At 46.2% G+C, this 23,818-nt stretch overlaps 1 protein-coding gene across 1 annotated transcript; it reads left to right on the top strand.

The window, feature by feature from the left end:
• The first annotated feature begins 1,881 nt into the window (after positions 1 to 1,881).
• LOC125501741 (proline-rich protein HaeIII subfamily 1-like) lies at positions 1,882 to 23,817 on the top strand. The gene is made up of 2 exons (XM_048658335.1): positions 1,882 to 2,161; positions 23,150 to 23,817. The coding sequence occupies exons 1-2, from the start codon at positions 1,882 to 1,884 to the stop codon at positions 23,815 to 23,817; spliced, it is 948 nt and encodes a 315-aa protein (XP_048514292.1).
• Position 23,818: the final 1 nt, after the last annotated feature.

The raw sequence follows: 23,818 nt of genomic DNA, 5'->3' as shown, positions 1-23,818 counted from the left end.
CGGACCCTCTTTTAGCGAATTCATTCCGCGAGACTCGCCGTTGCACATCTGTGTGTGTGTGTGTTTGTGTGCGTGTGTGTCTGTCCGTTCGTAACGCGACTTCGTTTGCCGAGTTGACGTTGAGTTACGCGTTTCCGAGTCAAACCGAGGGGGGCGAGGGGGGGGTTTATAAGCGAATCCGAACAAGATGAAAGCGTCCGCGTCCGACCGTCGGACAGTGAGACAATCGGTTGATTGCCGGCCGTCTATTCAACGGAGTCGAGATTTCAAGATATTCCATAAACGCGGTATATCGCGTCCGCCGTGTGTTCGGCAGTCGGTGCGCCCATCCGACGTCTATCACCGTCGACGGTATATACGCGAGTTGATCGTTCGTTCGTTCGTTCGTTCGTTCGAGAGTGAGAGAGAGAGAAAGAACGGCGCGGGAAAGGCGAGTCCCATCAATCCTCGGAGGACGTAGACGAACAGCCGTCGGGTTTTACGGCAAAGCGACCGCGCGTACGTCCAACGGTGGAAACGGTCGGCGACATCGTCTTGGCAGGCAGGCAGGCAGGCAGGCAGGCCACCACCGCCACTCGCCAACCGCTGAGCCGATCTTCTCCTTTGCGTCCGACTACGATACACTAATCCCGCATCGGGGGGGAGGGAGTAGTAGCGCATCGTAGTCGAGATTGCCGAGGACGAAGCAACGGTCGCTACGGAGTATAGCTGTGCAAGGGGGGCAGCCGACTTCCTCTCCGCAGCTCCGCTGATGTTCGTTCCACCTTACTTCGTCTTATTCGCGAGTCGTCGTCGCATCGTTCTGTGCGCTCCCGCCTTGGCAAGTAGGCATGTATCTGCGTCAGTCCGAGGGGTATATCAAAGGACCGCTACTCGCCTCCGCGGCCTTTGGAATTCCGAAGTTGTTAACATTTAACAATGATGCCCCATTTTTGTTTTCTTTTAATTTTTTTTCTTTAGATCCTCCTTCCCCTCCTTTTGGTCACTTTGTGCGGGAATATAGCCGGGAGCAGCGGCGAGGCGAGGACCGAATTTTTGTCCCTTCGACGCATTAAATAATTCAAAACGTTGTCCGGGCTCGCGATGAAAGGGACAAAAGACAAAAAAAAAAAAAAAAGGATGGAAAAATGGTTTAGCGGGCATCCCGCGAAAGGATCGTCTTCGAATTTGACCCGTTTTTGCCCGCCGTGTGACGACCGTATGCGTATATAAAATCTCCGAAGATTTACGTCAGTGTCGCGCTGACTCTTCTTGTTTTTTTTTTGTTTTTGTCCACCGGTGTACGAAACAGATTTTTATATTTCACGATCGGATAAACTCGTTGCCCTTCTCACAATCGACCCTCTGAGGTGTTTCGAAGAAATTTTCATTCGCCATAGCGTCTCTCAGACGCGGAGAGAGTAATCTGGGGAATTTTATCGCAATTTTCTTCCTTATTGTTGCGGAACGGCGGAAGAAACTGCGGAAACTCACAGTAGCTCTCTCTGGGTTGAAATTCGCTACTCTTGCACCGCGACGTCTTTACGGTGTAAATTCATCTCTATAAAACTGTCTCGGAAATATACGCGGAGCGTTACAACGTTACGCGTAACACCCGCGAAAATTCCGTGAGCTACGAATCCAAGTTATCCGTTGCGCGTTGAACAACCGGATTTGCGGCACAAGTACAATCGTAATATTCCAAAGGTTTATCACTCAGCTTCACATTAGTCGCAGGAAACCCCCTGAAAATATTTCACGCACACCCATACGTAGGTACGTCACGAGTTGAGACGTATATACGCCAAAGGGTTTTCTTTGTTCGAAAAGAAGGATGAGGAAGAATTAGGAGCGGATCGTTGGGACAGAATTCTTACTTCTGTCCAAACGAACCACCTGAAGATGGTTTGGACAGGATTCATACTTCTGTCCACCCTCAGGTGGATCTTCAAGACAATTCAGACTTCTGTCCACCCTCAGGTGGATCTTCAAGACAATTCAGACTTCTGTCCACCCTCAGGTGGATCTTCAAGACAATTCAGACTTCTGTCCACCCTCAGGTGGATCTTCAAGACAATTCAGACTTCTGTCCACCCTCAGGTGGATCTTCAAGACAATTCAGACTTCTGTCCACCCTCAGGTGGATCGTTGGGACAGAATTCAGACATCTGTCCACCCTCAGGTGGATCTTTAGGACAGGATTCATACTTCTGTCCAAATTAACCGCCTGAGGATCGTTTGGATAGAGTCCGTTTTCGCTGCACAAATCATATTCTGTCCAAACGATCCTCAGGCGGACAGAATTCCGACTTCTGTCCTAAAGACCCTCACTCGTAGTTCTGTCCTAACGATCCGTCGACAGAAGTTTTCTGTAGAAACGACTCCGAGTGAATTCTGTCCTAACGATTTCTGTCCTAACGACCCTCACTCAAAAAATTATACGGGATTTGTTTCATCCCTTATTCCGCGCCGGGGGTTGAAGAAATGTTGTTACTTCTATAAACGACGGAATTCAGTTTCTCAAAAAAATCAGTGCGATCACGTGTGCATAGTTTGTGTATCTGGAATCCGAGGCTGTCGGAGCATCCGGAGTCCAATTAAGGGGAAACATAGCTGACGCTAATTGGCAGCGAAATGATGTTCAATTAATCGTTCGGGGATGTATGAAGACGTCGTTAAGTGTAACGATCGAATCGACGATGATTTATAGCCTCCGAATAAAAATGATCCAATAACGCGCCTCTGCAAGTAATTCAAGCTCACTCGCGAGATTCGTGCGTTTCTTGACTAGATCGTTCAACTTTTTCAACGCGTGCCGAATACCCCAACCGATCGATCGCCAATCGAACGGCGAACTTGCGACGATAAATCATCGGATTTTCGAACGGGTTATTCGAGACACGCACACGTTCGAAATCAATTCATCCCGAAACGTGAGCGGCGTACGTTACAGAGGGGATGTGCGCGTTTCCGCGTGCGTTTTCTTTCCGCAGGCGTAGGGGTGGGGGGTGGTAACCGCGGCGGTAGAGCCGCGCCGTCGGAAACGGCGTCGTCGTTACGGAACAACGACGACGACAACAACGTCCGTACGTCCATCGGTTTTGAAGAAAACGCGAGCTAAATATAAAGCACACTAGCCGGCACGAAGTTGTAAAACCCCGCGAGTGAGTTCCGCGGGTTTTATATACACGCCATCTTGCACGGAAGAGTCATTTGCGTTAGTCCTGCCCACCGCGGAGGGCAGTTGAGCTCCGCCTCCCGTTACCGTTGCCGTTCTACGTACGTATAACCAGAACCATCTTTATTACCCGGAGGCAGTAACCGTAAAGTGAGCGAGAGGCTCTCCTCTCTAGGAGGTATACGCGATCAACGGGGAGTTTGTTCGCTCGCTCGCTCGCTCGCTCGTCCAGCGAGCTACTATACACCAGGAGTGGCGGCGGGTGTATCTCGCTTCGCTCGCTCGCTCCACGTGGGTTTAGCGTTGCACGCGGTTAGAAAGTGAAAGAAATACGAGAGGGGGAGGAGGAGGGAAAGTGAGAGGGGAGCGGAAGGGAGGGGGGGGGCGAGGGGCGAGGGGCGGTAGGGGGAGGACGGGCGAAGAATTATGGCATAAAGTGGAGGGGAACGACGTTGCCCGGGGCATAGTTTGTCTTTATAACGTCTGCGTGGCTGCGGTGGAGTTCAAACGAGCCGCTGATGGCTCAAAGTGGCTGCCCCGGGTATAAATCCCCGGCTTCGGGGGGCCCTTCGGAACCCCCCCCCGACCGTGTACGTACGCCCGGAGATCGAACGACTCCGCAGCGCGGAGGGCCGGCCGACCGACCGAATATCGCGCCGCGTCATCGCGGGGAACGGTGAATAGAAAGAAAAATAAGAAAAAAAAAAAAAAGACAAGAAACATATCGTCGTTATTAACTCGATGAATAACACCGAAAACCAAGCGAGCACCCCTCCCTCCCTCTTTCTCTTACAGGTCTTTTAATTAACACCGACTTGTAACGGGCGAGGGGTGGAAGGAAAAATAAGCGGAATGAAAGCCGAGTGGAAAAAGAAAAGAAGATGAAGCTCCGTTTTTATTCCCACGGCTTTTTGTCGGGGTGTAGAAAAAAAAGCGGGGCTCGCGACACCGGCCATTACAAGCTACTGGTTTTCCGGAAAACCTTCCGTAGAACCAGGCTTCTCGGCTCGACGAAGAACGGGGCGGCGTTGTTAGTCGAGAGAGAGAGAGAGAGAGAGAGAGGTCTGGGGGTTCGGGTGGCGCGAGGCAGTTTTGTAACGGAAGACATCCGACAAATGGGGTTGTTCCGTAGACGGGCAGGTTATCGCGGCCAGTCGTCGAGTGGCCAACCCCGCTAAATCACTCGTTTCTCACTTCCTACCCTTCGCCAACAGCAGCAGCAGCAGCAGCGCCGCCGGCAGGAAATTCGCTATAGACCCTCTAGCTTGCGGGTTGTCGAGAAATAAAAGAATTAACGCGAATGCCGACTCCCTGCATTCCGCAAGCTCGAAGTAGTCGTATTTATGACGCACTACTTTAACGGGGATAACGCGTACGCGCATACGTATTCTCCGCATATTTTACCCTTGAAAGAATCTCCCTCAAAAAGGGGTTGCGGTCATTTCTCGTTCCACTTCGGAAATAAGTAGGTGTATTACCTCTGTTCAAAAAATTCACGAATTATTCATTATCCGCTTTCTCATTTAGTTTTCCATATATATATATATAAATACACCTTTTCCAACGGAATGTGGATGGCACCGAGCTTGCGAGGTCTTCGAAGGATCGACGAGTCGATTGGATCGCGCAATTTCTTATCGGTTAAAAGTATCTGTCTCGAGAGTCGCCGGACACTCGCCGTTACGAAACACGGTACGGAGTGAGAGTTTTCCGCCTCCGCGAGATTAAAGAGGGTTCTTTTTATCCCGGACATTCGTGGGACGCCGGTGAGGTGGATGACTCCACTCCGAAATTAAAGTCAACCCTCTCCTCGTCGCGTAACGAAAAAAAAAAAAAAAAAAAAAAAACGAGATACTCGAGCGCGAGATCGGACGTCGCGTATAAAAACCGAAAGAGAATACAAGCGATACGAATCGTTGCGTCTGTCTCTCGTGATTAGGGGGTGGAAAATCTTTGGATGGTGTTCTTATTTTATTGGGGGGGTGATGAATATAAACGATACAACGTTATGTTCGTTTGTACGAGTCCCGGAGTGAATTAAAATTCGCTCTCTCGCTGCATAAATTGAACCTTTTCTCCCTCAACCCCCATCCCCCAACCCTCTCTTTTTTTTTATCCCCATCACAATTTGCATTAACGAGGGTGAAAGTCGAGCGTTAAAGTAGGTGGAAGAAATTTACAGGTTTCTTTCTACTTTCGAAGAGAGTCGAGACCTAATATTTCCCCCGAGCGAAGTGAATAGTAGGTAGGTAGATATACGTACGTACGGTAGAAAAATAAAGTGGAAAAAAGAAGTTAATCGAAAGATGAAAGCGTCGCGTGTACGCGGGGTATGGTGCGACGAAAGAATGTGATAAAAAATAAAAGTGCAGTAAACAAGAAACCGCCCCGAGGGGTGGGTGGCGGCGTGTGCGCGCCGTTGCTAGTTTCGCAAGGACGAACGGGACGACGTTCCGTGTGCACACGTAAAAGTGTATAGAGAATACGTAGCGCCCGAGACTCGGAAATGGGGTAGGGTCGTCGTCGGTGCGGTGCGGTGACAAAAGCATCTTGTTTACCGCGCAGACTGGCTATTAGCTATCGCGGCAGCGACGCAAAACTCCTCGCCGACTGCTGGGAGCAACCCCCCTTTCACCCACTTCCATCCACCCCCTCCGGGCTAAGAGTAGGAAAGGATATTGCCTCCCTTTGTGCTACAACGTCCTCGTTTCCCCCCTCGTTTATTTATCTTCGTCTGCTACCCCCTTCCACTCACTCTCTTTCCTCCGAGTTTCCACCCCCCCTCCCCTCCCTGCCCCTCCTCCTACCCTCCTCCTACCCTCCCGGCGCGACGACTTCGCGACCACCCCTTAGAAGCTTTTCGTTCCTTTCTCTTACCTCCCATCATTTTTTTCGAAGTGGGATGGAAATTGTTTGCCTCAAAGGCGAGCACCGCCAGACAGATTTGCGGTACCTTATCCTTCGATATTTTCAGCGCAAAAGTTACGCCGGACATTTTATCGCACGGCTCGGAGATATTCCGTGGTGGTCCGACGTTGGGGGTGGTTCGTTTTTTTTTTTTTGCTTTTTATTTTTCGCGACGGATCGTGGGGCTCGAGGATCGTACGAGAGTGCGGTCGGGGCGTTTGGGGGGAGGAGTACGGGGTGGGTCGGCTGTTTTTTATTTTTTTCTTCTCTCCTTCTTTTACTCCGCGGCAAAGTGATCGGGCGTTTATTCGGCTTGGCATAGCTCGCGGGGACAAAGTGCCCTTCTTCTTCTTCTTCTTCTTTCACATCCCCCGATATCCAATGCATTTCAAGTTCGACTGCCGGCAATTTATCCCGCACGCGGCGGTGTATAAGAGAGAGAAAATCCGGCTTCTTATTCCCCCTCCGCATACACATACACTCGGTGATCGCGAAAAAGCTACCCGAAAAGAAGCTGGGGAAAATGAATGATATATTTTTCGCTATAAAACACCCGCGATATACGTATGTATATATGTATAATACATTTCTCCGGGAATCCTTGGGACACGTCGACGCGCGCGGCAACGCAGTCTAACTTATCGTCGAATCCGCACCTCGAGATGGTCTCCCGTCGCTCTCCGTGAAAGTTCAAATTAATGGGCAGTATGTCAGCGGTGACTGAGACACAGCTTCTGCGATTTGTAAGTCAACCTCCTCAACCTCCTCCTCCTCCTTCTTCGCCGGGCGTTGAAAAGCGATGAATTTCGCGCGGTGCGCGACCCTCCGCCACCGCCGCGATATACCGAGAGGAGAACGACCGACGCGGACGAACGCGGGGCGTCAAGTTTCCGAAGCTTTCCCCAACGGCTCACCGGAATATAGCGAGAGACAAACGATCGTCCCCCCGCTAATTATCGTTATCTCGCTGGGGCGTCGCGCGCTCTTCCCGATTTTCTCTCTCTCGAGAGAGAGCCTTCGGTATTTCCCCCCGATCGGGAACACGCCCCGCAACGGCGAACACCCGGGGGTCATTTATTTGTCGTGCCCCGTGAAAAACCCGGGCGCAACTCGGCCGGGCATCGATGGAAAAGTTGAAAGAAGGATCAGCGGCAGAAACATCACCACCATCGCCACCGTCGTCGTCGACGTTCCCTCTACTACGTTAGTACGTGTGTGTGTAGGTATACAGGAGACGGCGGGAATACGGGACGGTAACGCCGGATCGGTATCGAGGCGATATATCTCGGGATTGCCTTCGCACTGGCGGATAGTCTGCATCGAGCCAACGATAGAGGAAAGGGGTGCCACCTTGATAAACGACGCCATAAATAACGGTAACGTCTCCACCGAAAACTCGAGCGAGTAAATGTATATCCACGTCCGCGTCCGCGTCCACATCGACGTTCGCCGATATTACGCGGTATATATACATTGCATACGTATACATATACGGGGGGAACGCGTACATATACAGAAAACGCGGAGAGTGGCGGAGAGGCGAGGGGTAGAAACGGGGGGAGGGATGGCTGAGGTAATTTAAGATGCTATTGAGATATTTATGGGATCATAAAGCGGAACTGGCTGCCTCTATCGTCGGCAGCCATGCCGGGTCGTTTGTTTATGGCCCTTTTCACCACCCCCCCACCGATACACGACCCGTTACGCTCTATGCGCTCACGCTTGCTCATGCAAAAATGGCGCGCACACACACACACGCGAAACGCGGCACCTTTCGTGTCGCGTTTTTTTTTTTACCGTGGAAGAGCGAGAAAAAAAAAAACAAACAATGTCCACAATTATCATCCCTTACGGATCGTTCGTTGGAACGTTGGAAAAAGCCCTTTGTGGATACCGAAAAGGTTCGACTGTGCCCAAATCGGGCTACCAGAAGTGGCGAACGTCGATTTAACTTCGGGAAGGAAACGAGGAGAGAGGGATTTTATGGGTGAGGGGCCCGCCGACGGAATCGGGACCCCGGAAAATTTCCTCAAAATCAGACGCCACGTCGAGATTCCGTTTCGGGTACCTATTCGTGGTCATGTGAGTAGCGGGCGCGTTACCGTCGGGGTGAAAAGTAATCTCGGAATAGAATCCTCTTCGTCGCGCCCATATCGCGACGATATACACACAGTGTTGCGGTCGGAGAGTCGTTACGGCACATACATTATATACGGGGGAGTGATCCGGCCGCTCGTAAAACGTGTCGAGACGTCCGACGAACACCTACTCATTAGCCGACCGTTCGTTGTGAAAAAAACCAAAAAAAAAAACCAAAAAACCGAAAAAAAAAAGCTTCGGGACTAGATTTTCCGTGGTAGAGGTTGTTCGGTTTTTTCGTCAACCGGAGGGCTGAGCCCGGATCACCCGGAGGCGGAAAAAAAAGGAGGGGGGAGGAGGAGGAGGAGGAGGAGGACGGGAGAAAGATTGTGGAATACGTGAGATTGAAGATCGTAGACGATAATAACGTGAGATGGAAGAACTCCCCGAGTAAAGATAAAGTCCCCCCCCTTAAATAGATGCGCCAGGTCTGAACTTGGTCAAAGTTTACGATTGCGCGGAGGTCGTAATTTTCTCGATTCTTCAGCGACCGCGCGCGGACTCGGGAGCGTGCGGGTCTTTTTTACAAGAGCTTCTCTTCTCGTCTCCGGGGTGCGCCGGCGTTTCTCTTTCGCTCGGGCTCACGACGGTTTTCATCGTTAGTTTATCCGGCTGCAACGGGGACCGAAAAATAAATTTTCCCCCTTTTTTCTTGCCTTGAATTTCTCTCTTCTCCTTCTCCTCTTCTCCTCTTCTCCTCTTCTCCTCCGGAATGTTCGAGAGCCGCGTCGCGTCACCCGCGGTGGCTACTAATTGAAACTCCGCTTGTGAGTCGGTGTCGGTTGGGGAAAATTACGCGCCGTTCGGAGTCGATGATATTTTAATTGAATAATCGATTCCCGACGCCCGGCCACCGGCTACCCTGCGCCACGCACTCACTCTTCGGTAATTGAATAATCAAAGTCTTCGCGCCGTGAGGGATGTTCGAAAAAAAAAAAACGGAGTCAACGTTACGCACGAAAACAAGCGTGTATCGATTGTACTTTGGAAAGCGTGGAAAAATGAAACAACAATTAACGACGATAATTGACGCGGGTTACAACGAACGACCGATTCGTTCGAGAGGAGCGTGAAAAAAATAACGATCCCCGATAATTCGGATATCCAGTTGCGATGAAACGAGAAAAAAATAAAATAAAATAAAATAAATAAATGAAATGAAATAAAAAAACAGAAAAGAAATACTCGGAAGGTATGACCCTACGCCACTTCTCTCTTTTTTTTACATCTCGCTCGTACCGTTCGCTTTTATCTTTAATCTCGGTATTACTTGTTTCTTATTGTACACGTATTGCGAAGCTCCCGGGGGGCTCTTCGCCGCTCTTCGTATAGTATAGCTGCTGCTATGCTCGCTCGCTCGTGTTGTACCCAACGCGTTTTTGCCACCCAACAACGGAGCCGCTTAACCGTTGTCAGCCTCCACGTTATATAGCGCGATAGAAATCTTCGCCTTGGCGACTATACCGGCGCGCCGTATAACTAATTGGCTACTGAATTACTAGAAGACATGCCTACCGCCGATGTATATTATATCGCTAAAGTTCCCACACACGCGCGCACACACGCGCAGGGAAAGCGCGAACACAGGCGTGAATTTGACGCTCCACACACGCACACGTGCGAAATATTTTACGGCGCAACACCGCCGGTGGTATACATCTAGCTACGGATCTTTTTTTCCCACCCGTACGGATATAATGTCCTTTGAAAGAAGTCATGATTCATCGCCTACGAGCCATAAACTCCTCTCGGTGTTGTATAGGTATGTATGTATATGAACGAGAAATACGCGAGCCAACTGCGGAGCATAGGCTGGTACCATTTACTCCGTTCTTCGCTGCCGCTGCTGCACATTCGCTAATGTTCTTATATACATATACAACACGTACGTATCTACGTCTCTGTTGCAACCTCTCGGTAGTTGTAATTATTAACCGAGGATCGTAAAATAATGTACCGCTTGCGAAATCATGAATGCCGATAGATTTACCAACCGTGCGGCGAACGAACGATTCTCGACGGTATTCGCGCGGGTCTTTCCCTCGTTTCGTTCGATTTTCTTTTCAGTTTTCCTCCGCATCCGGATCATTTGAATTTCGCCGTTGGCTTCGAAATTGAATTTTTCCTCGAACGGGATATGCGGCGAGGCACGTGAGCACACACGGCGTTAAAAGGCTTTAACGAGCATCGCTTCTCAGTCCTGGGGGCACCGAGGCCTCGATACTGGCGGGGCGAACCTAAGGGCAGGGCGAGTAAACAGGACGTGGCTTATCTCGTCACGAAAAATCTGCAGTAAAGACCCGGCGATATACGTATATGGAAATTTTTTTTGCCTCTTTTCTCTTCTCTCTGGTTCCTTTTTTTTTTTCTTTTTTTTTCTTTTGATTGTTTTTTTTTCGCCGCCCCTTCGCGTCGGAATTTTTTATACCAGCTGACTCTTACTCTTTCGCATAATATCTGCGGCGACACGTAACCCCGTACGGATTCGTCCCTATGACCCCCGCGCGCAGGGTCGACGATAAACGATTCTCTTCTCTTGCAAAAATCGCAAAGAGAACTGAAACGAGAGGAGAGAAAAAAAAAGGATCCGTTTCAACGTTCCGACGACGTTGGCGTGCGAAAATTGAACGTCGTTAAAAATCAAAGTACCCCGCAGTCGATCGATCAACCGAAATTGTAACGTCGAAGGAAACGTGCAAAAAAACAAAAAAAAAAAAAAGCATTTCTTCTCTCCAATTTTTGTATCACCGTCGATCGAACGATCTTTCTCCGCGGGGTGGTGGTGCGTTAACATCGTTATTAATACGAGATAAGGAGATACATCTGAGGGAAGATAACTCGTCCGGAGTTATCGAGGGGGGGGGAAGTAAACGGTGGGGGGAGGGGGAGGGGGAGAGAGGGGGAGGCAATTAGCCAAGCGACGTCTTCATCGCCGCGGTGTTGGTGTCGAGCTCCGTAGGATTGAAGGAGCCGAGGGGAAGGAGAGAAAACTTGACTCGATACGTGTCGGTTCGTTAAGAGATAATTAAGCGTCGCGAGCTAACCGTTTCCCGTAAAGATCGTTAATTGCCGAGCGACATGAAATAACGAGGTAAATGTTAATTGGGCTAGCAGTAAATAATACCGCCCGTATACATCATTATCGTTACTCCTACCGCGCACACGTACGCGATTCGTCGATGAGAAAAAATATGTAATCGAAATAAAAACGCGGTTATCAAAGTGAGGATATCATCGAAAAAAAATAATTTACAACCCGAACCGATGTGGAAAGGAAAGAAGAAAAAAACAACCAACTCTAATTTATAATTTCCACATGTGACTAATTGGGTTTTTTTTTTAGTCTAATCACAAGTTTTTTGACCGATCACCCGACATAAAAACTTGCGTGTGTTTTACGCGGTGTATATCAACGGGTGTAACGTTGTCGGCTCGTTCAGGGAATTTTATTTGAAAATTTATTATTCGTCACTTTTTCATTTTATTTGAAATTTTTTTCAAGCATACAACTTTCTAGAATCAGAGACTATTCAGTTATCTACATATCTCTATGTACGTACGTATCGTGCGCGTGTATTTATGATACGTGGAGATGACGATTAGAATGAAAATCATGGGGCGTTAATTGGCACCTGATAACCCGCGAGACGACCCAAAAGTTTTTGGTATAGGAGAGAAAAAAAAAAAAAAAACAAGACAAATCGACGGTATAAAAAAAACGCATTTGTATCCCACGAGGCGAGATGGAAATAAAAGAAATAAAATAAAACGAGCAAATAAAATAAATAAATGAATGAAATAAAGTAAATATACTCTCTAGAGTCGTTTTATGTACATATGCATACATGTAGTTTGGTCAATTTGTAAAGCAAGAGTGTTAAGTGCGTTAAGGGTCTAATTCCGGTCGGTATATACATACATATATATATAAATACATATGTGCATGTACATGAAGTGGGCATATATTTACCGTGAGTAAACTTCTTCGGAAAACATTACAACACCTGCCATTTTTTTTTTTCTCTCTCCTTTTCTCTTCTCCCAACGTTCACATACCTGTACGTAGGTACGTATGTATATGCATATGAAGACAACTTTACGATGAGCCTCCCTTGTCCATTTTTGAAAATATTTTCTCTTCTTTTCCCCCTCTTCGTTATCAAAAGAAAATTATTATTATCAAAGTTGAGCAAACGAATGTTTCATTTTTTTTTTTACGAATTCAAAAGGGCGCTCAAATGGCACGTAAAATTTTGGGAATCGTTTTCGGGTGACGGGGACAAGGTTTCTTTTTTTCTTTTTTTTTTTTTTCGTTTTGCCGTTGATGATTCATCTCGAATTTCAAGTGTAACCGACGTTCGAATCTTGCGAAAAACACTTGAGACTAATAATAGAATTTTGTTGTTACGATTCACGAAAATTAATCGTGCAATCTTTGACGTCATTCAGATAAAATCTACATGTACAACTAACGCGGATGATGATCTTTCGATAAATACCGCTCGTTGGTATTATTTGCACGCGGTGACAGGTTGCGAGTCATTTGAATTCTGAAAAACTAAAAAAAAAACAGATAAAAGGTAAGAGAAATTTTTTCCCTACCATTTTCAAAGAAATATTTTCAACTCGCGATTCACGTTGTTTCGCAAACGAGCGTATCGGCCGACGTATGGTGTGATGGATGAGGTATCATTTTTTTCTTCATTTGCGAACGATCATCGAGTTTTAATTTTACTCTCCTCCTCGCCTTCTCTCTGTCTCTCTCTCTTTTTTTTTTCAATTCTTACGCCTTATCGTATACCGCATCTTTCACGTGCACGACAAAAAGTCAGCAGATATTGCAACAGCTGATTGGCAGACTGACAAACTGCAGGTGAGTTTGAACACTTTAACGGTCGCACCTGTCCCCGCACCACGCGTCACAATTTCTCTCGCGTTAAACCGTGGGAGGAAAAAAACGGCCGTTTTTACTATCTCCCAATTTAGCCAATTTCGCGGAGTAAAAATTACCCAACAACTTCTTCTGACTTTTTCGTTTTTTTCCTTTTTTCTTCCTTCTTTTTCTTCTTCCAGTCGTTGGTCGGCGTGAAATTCTCCGGGATATATTTTCGGGCTAGAGGGATAATTTTTATCGAAATAGGTATTCTTCGACGACGGAAGACCTCGGCGAGAGAATTTGAAAAATTCTTAGTACATTTTTTCGTTTATCGAATTCGAAAATCGAGAGCCACTGCCGAAGCCACCTGTGCGGCGAAGAGTATAGCGGTAGGGGATATCCGAGACGTTTGGTATCCCTTCTATAAATCTGACAGATAATGACGACATGTTTATACTCTTCATTCGTATGCTAGGCGGGAGGAGCGGAGAGTCGCCCGGTCGTTTCAGGTCCCTGATCCTCGATTTCCACGATGCCCCTTTCGATCGTAAGGCAGCCCTCTCGGAGTAGCCGGGAGAGTCTCTCGCTGCCGCCGCCGCCGCCTCCGTTACCGCCGGTCATTCGGTTGTATTTTAAAATCCTTCGATTCCCGACACCCGGGAACGACTCGTGACACCGCGGACCACGGGACCTCCCCGAACGTTTCCTTTTGTCCGAGGACTTTCGAAATTTCCGAGCTACCGATTTTCATACCATTCAGAAAATGTGTGACGACGGATTTCGGCGTACGAAAATTACCGAGGGCAACCTTCGCTCGCATATTTTCGTTCGTTCCTCGTTCCCGTTTCACTTTTCCCCCCCGATTTTTGTAAGAAAATTTCGTAAAGATCGCCGGTGTCGTCGATCGAAAATACGAACATCGTCCCATTAACGCGATAATTTATGCGAACGCGGAGTGAATTTCATTACGGATAATATTTCACAATTTTCATCAGAAATTTTTCTTTAGGGTTATCGGCTCGCGTGACGAGTAATAAAACTCTCGATAATCTCAAATTGCATTGAGAGACGAGCGAAAGAAAAAAAAAACTTTGAAAAAAAAGAAAGGCTCGGCGTGGATATCGGTACAATATAGCTGCGAGTTAAATTTTCTTTCCGCATCTTCGGAAATTTAATAACCACACACGTACGTACGTACGTACCTTGAACACATCAACATCCCCGACAGCGAAGATCGTTTAATGAAACAAGTAGTTGATTATAATTTTTATTACCCAATAATTTCCCGATATCATATACCGTCCAGGTATATTGGATCCGACACTTCTAGCACCTCCATCGGACAGAAATAACCTGCTGCCGATGATGCGGCGGAAGGCAGTTATATCTTTTAAAAAAAAATTCAACCGAAGGCAAATGCGTGGCCGAGCTATACAAGGAATTATCATATTCAGTTTTATGGCTGTTAATAAAACGTAAATCTACGTTCTACCGATGGCTTCTCTTTTTTTTTTTCATTTTTTTTTTTTTTTTATTTTTTTTCAAACCAACGTTTAAAAAACCTATCTGACTTCTGATCGGATCGCGACAGCCTCGTATCTGCAGAGTAATACGTTATAATTTCGGCCGGATGAAATCATAAATCAAGATTCATAATTGAAAGTAAGAAAAGAAAAAAAAAAGAAAACAAGGAATAAATGAATAAATCGTTTGATCGATCGGCGATCAAGTTCGCGTAATATCTCGAGTGGTGATTCGCGCGACACGTGAGCGACGAAAAGGACGTCAGCGCAGCTGTTACGACAAAAGAAAATGACGGCCGATCGTCACTTCGAGACTTTGAAAAGGTCCAAAATACACCACGTCGAGTGTACGAGTTCAAAAATTGACAGGCGAGATGATCTCGAGTGCTCGCGTATTAAACGTCGAAAATTTTTTTTTTATTTCAATCGTACGTTCGATAAAAATACGATTAGATTATTCGCGATACTTTGAGTTTTGTGATCGGTAGATTTCGCGGCGATCTTCCGATCGCAGGATCGATTAACCGAGCGATACAACGCCGCTAATTATTTAACAGACTATTTATAGAGGACGTGATCCGACGACGACGATTTCTACGAATCGCGCGATAATAAAACTAGTGTCGATCTCGTATCGACGATGTTCCGTCTAATCATCGCGTCCACCTAATTGAATTTCTCAATAAATTTTAAAAGAGATTCTCCTGTCTCCGACGAACGTCTTCGAATTGGAAGAACTTACGTAAAAAAAACTCTTCAAAAATTTCGACATCCGATCGAGACGATTTTTTGATATTCGTGTCTACCAGTTTCTGGAATCGAATGGATATTATCTACGAGACGTAATATTTTCCGAAAAAATCGTCGAACAACGTGGTCGGAATTAGAGAATCGTGATGCGCGGCGATTTATGTGCAACCTGCGCGTAGTTACACACACGTACGTACACGGTGTTGGTATACCGTATTATAAACATTATAATATAAAGCGCAAACTTCACGGACAGTATAAAACAGCTTTATTATACAAAAACGTATGCAAATTATGTTATTTACGGTTATGGCCGCTAATTATATTGCGTGCTTATACAAAATGTCAACGAAGCAAAGCACCTCTATAAAATATCTTTCACTCTTTATGAGGCGAGGCGGTAACACAACGGTAGTATGTTCGTAACCGAAGTCTTTCCTCGCGGGGGGACAGACGTGTACCGTACCCTATACGTATTCAACGTATAAAAATGTTCGTTCCGCCGTCACGTGTGTTGCAACAACTCCTCGAGTCACACACGCGCGCACACACGTGTGTGTATTCCTACGAGAGTACATAAATATCCCGAACATACCTTCGTATCGTACTCAGATAGTTATTATACGCTATTCGTTTTTACTTTTACGATCAGAAACGAAACGGCGATGCGCGGCTTATATCGTCTCGTTTCTTCGCGGCGATGATACGTACCGTAAGTTACACAGGCAGAGGTATACATATCTATATATATATATATATATATATATATACATATGTATGTACTCGCGGTAAATATGTGTAAATAAAAAAGGAGAATATACACTCGCTCGTAAATAGGTGAATACTATGTGTTTTCGAAAAGTAATGAAATGAATAAAAAATTAACACATGTGTGTACACTCTCGAGGGAAGATGATGAAAAAAAAATAAAATAAATAAATAAATAAATTTATTCTCAAAAGACGTTTTATATATTACCTCTGTGTGCGTGTGTGTGCGTGTGTGTGGGACGCGAGGTTACGTATGTCGAGAAGACGACTTTTCTGTAATATATACGTCTATTAAAGCTCGATGACTTTTAAAGGCGCGGCACACTTGTTGTTTATCCAACATAGTATAATAATTTACAGTAGCGTAATCGCTGAAAGAGGAAAACATATTTTACACAACCTATACGCGAGCACGAATTTATGACTATTTTATTCCATTGTAAATTTCACAATCGAATTTTTCGTTGACATAGAAAAAAAATAAATAAAAAAAATTAACCGGAGATCTCACGATTTTTTTCATTCTCCTCCCCCCCAAAATCCCAAAAAAAATTGAAAAATCAAGATTTTTACTCTGATTGCGAGTAAAATTTACAACGTACGAATCCAAAGTAACTAAAATCAAATTTCCACACAACACATATATTATACATAGGTATACATATACGAACGCTACGTATTGCCGATCGGCGATCGATGGAATTCAAGTGGTCAACGTCGCGGCAATTGAGACGTCATGGGATGACGAAGCCGCGGCAATCGTGGTTTCGAAGAGGCTGTCAAGCGATCCGGGAAACCAATTAAGCCCGGCGATCCGATTCGGTAGAGAAGGAAAAAAAAAAAAAAAAACAACGAAGCTGGCGAACGAAAAAAAAAAAAGAGAAAAAAAAAGAAAATATCGCTCGCCTCCGTACGTGTGTACGCGCGAGAATTGGCCGGGAATGAAAGATCGATGAAGAAGAGAAGAGAAAAAAAAAAACGAAGAGGAGGAGCAGAGAGACAAAAAAAAAAAATAAATCAGAGCCGGAGAGCTGAGTGGGGCGCGCGATCAACCGCAGCATTACCGCGGAAACCGCTGCGCGGCGGTACATATTCAATTATAAAAATAAAAGATTATAAATGAGGGAAGATTTCGAGGCGCAGAAGCTGCCGCGGCCACGTCGCAAATTGCCGAAGCGAGCGATCAAACGAGTAAATAATACGCAGGTAGCCGCATCTTAAACAGCGGGATATCGGAGACGAACTTAAAAACTGTAAGATGCAAAATTAACTGCACTCGCATAAAGTGCATTTTTTACAACTCCGAGATGCGGGCATTGCGGCACCGCGCAACTGCGTACAGTATTTAACCGACACGAGAGAACGCACGCTACGCAACGGGAAAAACCGACGGGAAGAAATTATTCTCTTTCGGTTTCCAGCGCGGAATTTTTTTTTTTTTTTTCTTTTCAACAGACCTTCGGACTCTCGACGAATTTTATTTCAAAGTCCGACGAGCGTCGAGTCATTTTTTTTCTTCTCCTCTTTTTTTTTTTTTTTTTTTTCCAAAGGTACACAATTCGAACGAAGTTTGCTCGGAAAACAATTCGAACCAATAATAATTGAGCGATGTATAACAAGGCGAACTGATGATGTAAAAATGAAATAATAATGTCACCGTTTACTCGACTCTCATTGAAAATAACCGGATCGAAGAAAGAAAAAAAAGATAACGCTTCTCGCCTTGTGTTATATATATACGTATATGCATAACATTTGTGTTGTACATGTGAGTCACCCGATTCCGTGCCATATTCAACAGCTGATAGGTTCTCGATTATTTTTTTTCTTTTTCTCCGCTAGCGAAAGCAATTTAATTAAATTTTAAAAAATAAAAAATCCGAACAATTATTCCTTCGTCGACTCTATCTCTGTACGTAGTGTGAATGTACATAGTATACGTGTATCGTACATGCGAGAAACTTGACAATCTCTTGAATCATTTAATCCCGAGCACTCAATTTAAACCTCAATCACTATCAGATTGTATCTTTAATCGCGGTATAAGTAGTATGGGTGTGACACACGAGTTGGATAAGTTTGGTTAAATATAAAGAGCGAGCAGACAAGAAGAAAGAAGAAGAAAGAAGAAAAAGAAAAAAATATGGAATCTAAGTCCGTGGTCTCTAGTTCTTTTATTTCGAGATAACGACACGACAAGAGGGATCGTCGTCGTCGTCGTCATATCTGTAGAGTAGAGTAAAATTCGGCCGAGTATTTAGATTAGTCGAGTTTCCAAGGGATCTACGCTTGAATGGCACGACGATCATCGGCGAGGGATTATCGCCTCTAAAGTACCAGGCACCGTTGCGGAAACCGATCAATAACGATCATCGTCCGAATAAGCTCTCTCTCCGCAAGTGCGATATATATCCGTAGCGGACAGGGATCATCGTCGATTATACATGTTCTACGAGGGAAATTTTACAATCTTCCAATTAGCACACCGATTCACCGACTACTTTTCTTTTCTTTTCTTTTTTTTTCGACAATCCGTCTTTCGATTTCCATCGAGATCCATACCCCGAACATCGTGAGCTCGCGAAGGTTGGCCTTTCAGATTTCTTTCGAAGAAAATCGAAATTTTGCCTCACCGAATATCAGATATCCCAAAAAAAATCGCGCGCTCGTCGCGATGAGAATGCCGTTTACTTCTAGAGCGCAAACATATTTCTGTAACGAGGTCTTTCCGTTTTTCCTCGTGTCGGTAGAGCGCGGATGGGTAACATCGGTGAATAAATTTTGAATAATGAATAGCGTTTTCTCTGCGTACGGTTCTCGTTTAATGACAGAGAGAGAGACGGAGAGTGAGAGGGGGGGAGTAATCGATCAAATATATCCTAACGACACGTCAAATTCATGTTTATGTCACTGAATTATAATTGATGAGTTCCCATTAGCGCACGCGCGGTCATTACGTCGTTAGACGTAATAACGCAGATATCGAAATTCTTACGAAATTAAAAAAACTCAAAATTATACCCGAAACGATCGCGGCCTCTACGCCCTCGATCGCCGTCTCGAGCAATATCGACTGGAGACGAAGAGAAAAAAAAGAAAAAAAAAAAAATGTGGTGCACCAGACCTGGAACCAGCTGTAAAAACCTTCGTTGTTTATTTATTTATATTTTATCATCGATACAACTGTCCAAAGAATATAACGATCGTCGCTAATTACATATATACGGTCTCGTATGTCCCCATACTTTTAAAAATTTTTGACAGCTCAATTCACTCGCAGTGTAGTTGCGCGCGTTAGTTAAATTTTTCGTACAACGTTCATCGATAAAAGTCGATGCCGATTTTCGCGATGACGCAATCCAGAGATACATGAAAAAAAAAATCATTCAAATCGATGGAGGCGAATTTTTCTCGTATGTTTTTTTTTTTTCAAATCCATCCGCCCAGATTTTTTCAGGAATAGTACAAAGTACGTACGCACGTAGTGCCCCTATCCTCGCGTCGAATGTAGGCGTGACGGAATAAATGGACTTTCACGTGTATAAAATATAATAATACACGAAGTTCGGTAAATTGTAAGTTGGACGACTCACGCTGTGACTGACTGACTGACTGACGTGGTGAAACTGTGTATAAGCCGTATGTGCTCTACGTTATGTATAATATAGGTATGTATATAAACGTTGTATCGGGTCGCGAAGGTTCCTTGAACTAATTGCGAGGGGGTAATTACGCGAGGACTGTACATCAAAACACGTCGTTTCACCGTCGCTCCGAGAAATATGCTCGTAAAACGTTAAATCTAATTACGTAATTGCGCCTAGCGATGGATAAGCGGAGAAACCGAGCTCTCCGAGCGATATACAAGTATAGCAGCGCTGAGACGAAAAAGGCAGTCTCCAAAAACGGCGATTGACGAAATTTTTTCACCGAAAGCCGTTCATTTTTCATCCGACTGACGCGTGGTTCCGTTTTCTTTCGATTATTAACAAATCTCAGCCGGTACAGGGGAATAGCTGGTTTCCGAACGGCTGAATAATTTCTCGTCGGCTCGCTCTGACTTCCGAATGACAAACCGGACTGACTTACTGACCGTCTTGGAGTCACTTCGCTCTACGTTCTCGCCGCGTCGCTTACCTTGGACAGCTCATTCGACGAATATTATACGTAGATCCGTTTTGATTCTTCGACCTCGTCCGATCAGCCGTGACTCTGTGGCCCAACCGAGTTTCCATTCAACGTTCGATCCCACCCATGCCATCTCTGACAACGAACCTCGCGGTAATCGTCGTCCGAAAATCACCGTTACAATTATATCGCCCTCGTTATGATTGTTTCTTTTTTCACTCCAATCAACGACACATCCGCGAACCGCGCGACTATCGCATCCCGCATTTTTTCTCCATTTTTTTTTTTTTTTTTTCACCAAATAATCCGATCGCCGGGTAGAACTCGGCGGAATCGGTCAAGACGCGGCGTCAATAAACGGCGCATCGACCGAACGACGACAAAAAGTTTAATCAAACGTCTCAATGGAATATTTCGTAGACGATTCGGCGGTTCTATTACCTCGTCCCGTTCGATTCGAGTCGATTAGAGACGGATGGGTCATTGTGTCGAGCGTCGCAGTGGAAGCGAAGGGCGTATAGAATAACTTGACGGGCGTATCAAGCGCCCGGTGAGACCTTTTTTCCCGCGATAGGGAGGGGGAGGGCGGAGGGCGGAGGGATGGAGGGGAGGGTCGGGTCTTTTGTCCATTAACGGCACGAAGGAGCGCGGTTTGATGTCGTGGGGCGCGAACGATCGGCGCTCCTTCAATCGGTTCGTTCGATCCACGAAGAAAAAGCTTGTCGAAAAGCAGCCGTATCATCATCGCATGCCGCCGCCGGGGGTGGTGGTGGTGGTGGTTGTGGTTGTGGTTGCGGCGGTGGAGAAAAAGGAGGAACTCGAGGAGGGCTGGAAAGCCCGTGCTTTCGGACTAAGGATACTCATATCGTGTGTCGTGCGCATTGTTCTCGGGGCGAAATCTCACGTTTACACGGCTGAGATCGTCGCGTCGTAACGGAATAAGTTATTCCAGGCGCGCGCGCGCTCGCGCGCTTACATTCGGGACTCCCTATTACACGGGGTTCGTACAACAACGGTCGCGGCGAAACGAACGGGTTGAGTAAACGATTATCGTCAACTTCCTGTCGGCTTCGAGAAGAAAAACCCCCTCGGGTAACACGTACGCGACTACTCGCTCGCTCGCTCGCTCGCGCGTCGCCGCTACAAGTTTCGAGGAAAAACGCGATGCAGCAACGTTTTATTGCCGCTTTTGGGTCTTATCGCGAGCCGATCCATGGCCGATGGTCGGGCCCCGCGATACGTACGCGGTGACCCTCAAAAATTTACGACTCCTCATGTGTCGCGGTTTTTTGTCTGTTTTCTTTTTTAAATTTATCACCGAAGACGCGCAGGTTTTGTCAATCAAGTTAGCGCAGTCAGTAATAAAGGAGACTCCCGGTTATCCGCTACCCTTGGTCGGAAAGTAAGCGCTGTAAATGATCCAGGGGTGATGGGGCGGGGGAAAGAAATTCGTGCTACGCATTAATAAAAAAATTAATACAATGCTGTTTACCGGTGTAACGAAGCGTGGGATTTTTTTTTTTTTCGTACTTTCCGATTCGAAAAGACCGGGGCGAGACGGAATTTGCCTTGCTAATTGAATAGTTGTAACATTGAAAGACCGGATGTGTTGTACGCGGTGACGGACAATCACGTTTTTTTTGTTCTTCTTTTTTCTTTCTCTCTCTCTCTCACTCTTCGCTCAAACGCCGAAGGTAATTTGAGCATTTTGTTATACACGAGTTACCGCGATTAGCATAACGATATTGTATACATATATTCAACCTCGTTGCGAACGACGGTGCGACTGATTCGCTTAAATTTTTCAATGAAAATAAACAAACGCAGGAATAAAAATGAGCGAGCGATGGTTGAAGTATCGCCAGAGATCGCGGACAATGAGTAACAACCGTGTTTCAAAAACTATCCATATCCACCTCTGCATACGGATATAAAACTGGGTACGTATATACGGAGCGCGTCTGGGACACCGGAAACGGTAACGCTTTTTATCTTCAAGTGGTCACGTCCTTTATTGTCGCCGCGGTTCGATACCTCGAGTTCCCCTCGCGCACCTGCGTGAAGCCCGGCAATTACGAATTTTCGCTCGTCGGAATTAGAGGATATCGTTTAATTGAATGTAATATATAAATAAGCACGTGAAAACGATGATGCGAGATCTGAAGGGGGGTTAATCAATTTTAATTGCGTCTCCATTAGCGAATCGCGGAGACGTCCGAAGGCCGGTTAACAACGCCAATTCCGTCGGATGAGTGGCGCGGTCAGTTTTAGTGTAAGACGGGCGAGAAGCGTGGTCATTAGCGATAAGGATCGCACACGCGGTCGGTCGCGCCGTTGAATCGGACGTGTGTAGTTGTAACGGTGCGGAGTCGTCCAACGCGAGAGTTGGTCGAGTGGCGCAGGTTCCCCGACCGCAACGCGGTCGTGTCCACTCCGAAGACAAATGGACCCCGGGGCTTGACAGCTCACCCATTTGCCCGGGAAGTTGTAATTATAAGGTGCGCAGGGTCTACCGAGAGGCAGGAAATGGTCTCCGCGATTACCCCCGTACCCCCGTACCCCCGTACCCCCCGGGATAACGTCACCGCACCGTATAAATATAACGTCTCCGCCAATTAGTCCGAACTTCCTACTTACGGTTACGCGGATAGATACGTATTCCGGATTAGCCAGGACGAAGGATTCAGGTACGTTTTACGACCGAATCGAAGAAAGAAAATTGTAGCGATAGTTGCACGGAGTTCGGGTTTCGAGTGACGGTCGTTAGGACAGAAATCGTTAGGACAGAATTCACTCGAAGTCGTTTCTATAGAAAACTTCTGTTGATGGATCGTTAAGACAGAACTAAGAGCGAGGGTCGTTAGGACAGAATTCCTACTTCTGTCCTAACGATCCTCAGGCGGTTCGTTTGGACAGAAGTCTGAATTCTGTACTAACGATCCACCTGAGGGTGGACAGAAGTCTGAATTCTGTCCTAAGAATCCACCTGAGGGTGGACAGAAGTCTGAATTCTGTCCTAAGGATCCACCTGAGGGTGGACAGAAGTATGAATTCTGTCTTAAGGATCCACCTGACGGTGGACAGAAGTCTGAATTCTGTCTTGAGGATCCACCTGACGGTGGACAGAAGTATGAATTCTGTCCTAAAGATCCACCTGAGGGTGGACAGAAGTCTAAATTCTGTCCTAAGGATCCACCTGAGGGTGGACAGAAGTCTGAATTCTGTCCTAAAGATCCACCTGAGGGTGGACAGAAGTCTGAATTCTGTCTTAAGGATCCACCTGACGGTGGACAGAAGTCTGAATTCTGTCTTGAGGATCCACCTGACGGTGGACAGAAGTATGAATTCTGTCCTAAAGATCCACCTGAGGGTGGACAGAAGTCTAAATTCTGTCCTAAGGATCCACCTGAGGGTGGACAGAAATCTGAATTCTGTCTTAAGGATCCACCTGAGGGTGGACAGAAGTCTGAATTCTGTCCTAACGATCCACCCGAGGGTGGACAGGATTCATACTTCTGTCCAAACGATCCATCGTCAGAAATTTTCCGTAGAAACGACTCAGAGTGAA

The sequence above is a fragment of the Athalia rosae genome, chromosome 7, assembly GCF_917208135.1.
Source record: "Athalia rosae chromosome 7, iyAthRosa1.1, whole genome shotgun sequence".
Classification (NCBI taxonomy): domain Eukaryota; kingdom Metazoa; phylum Arthropoda; class Insecta; order Hymenoptera; family Athaliidae; genus Athalia; species Athalia rosae.
Note: the sequence above shows the minus strand (reverse complement) of the source record. Positions and strands in the feature narration are given on the sequence as shown.

What these genes read in the sequence shown, in the direction of transcription:
- LOC125501741 (XM_048658335.1), top strand. Translation starts at nt 1,882, where the DNA reads ATGGTTTGGACAGGATTCATACTTCTGTCCACCCTCAGGTGGATCTTC. An exon ending in AGACATCTGTCCACCCTCAG is followed by an intron (nt 2,162 to 23,149) that starts GTGGATCTTTAG and finishes AACGATCCTCAG; the next exon opens with GCGGTTCGTTTGGACAGAAG.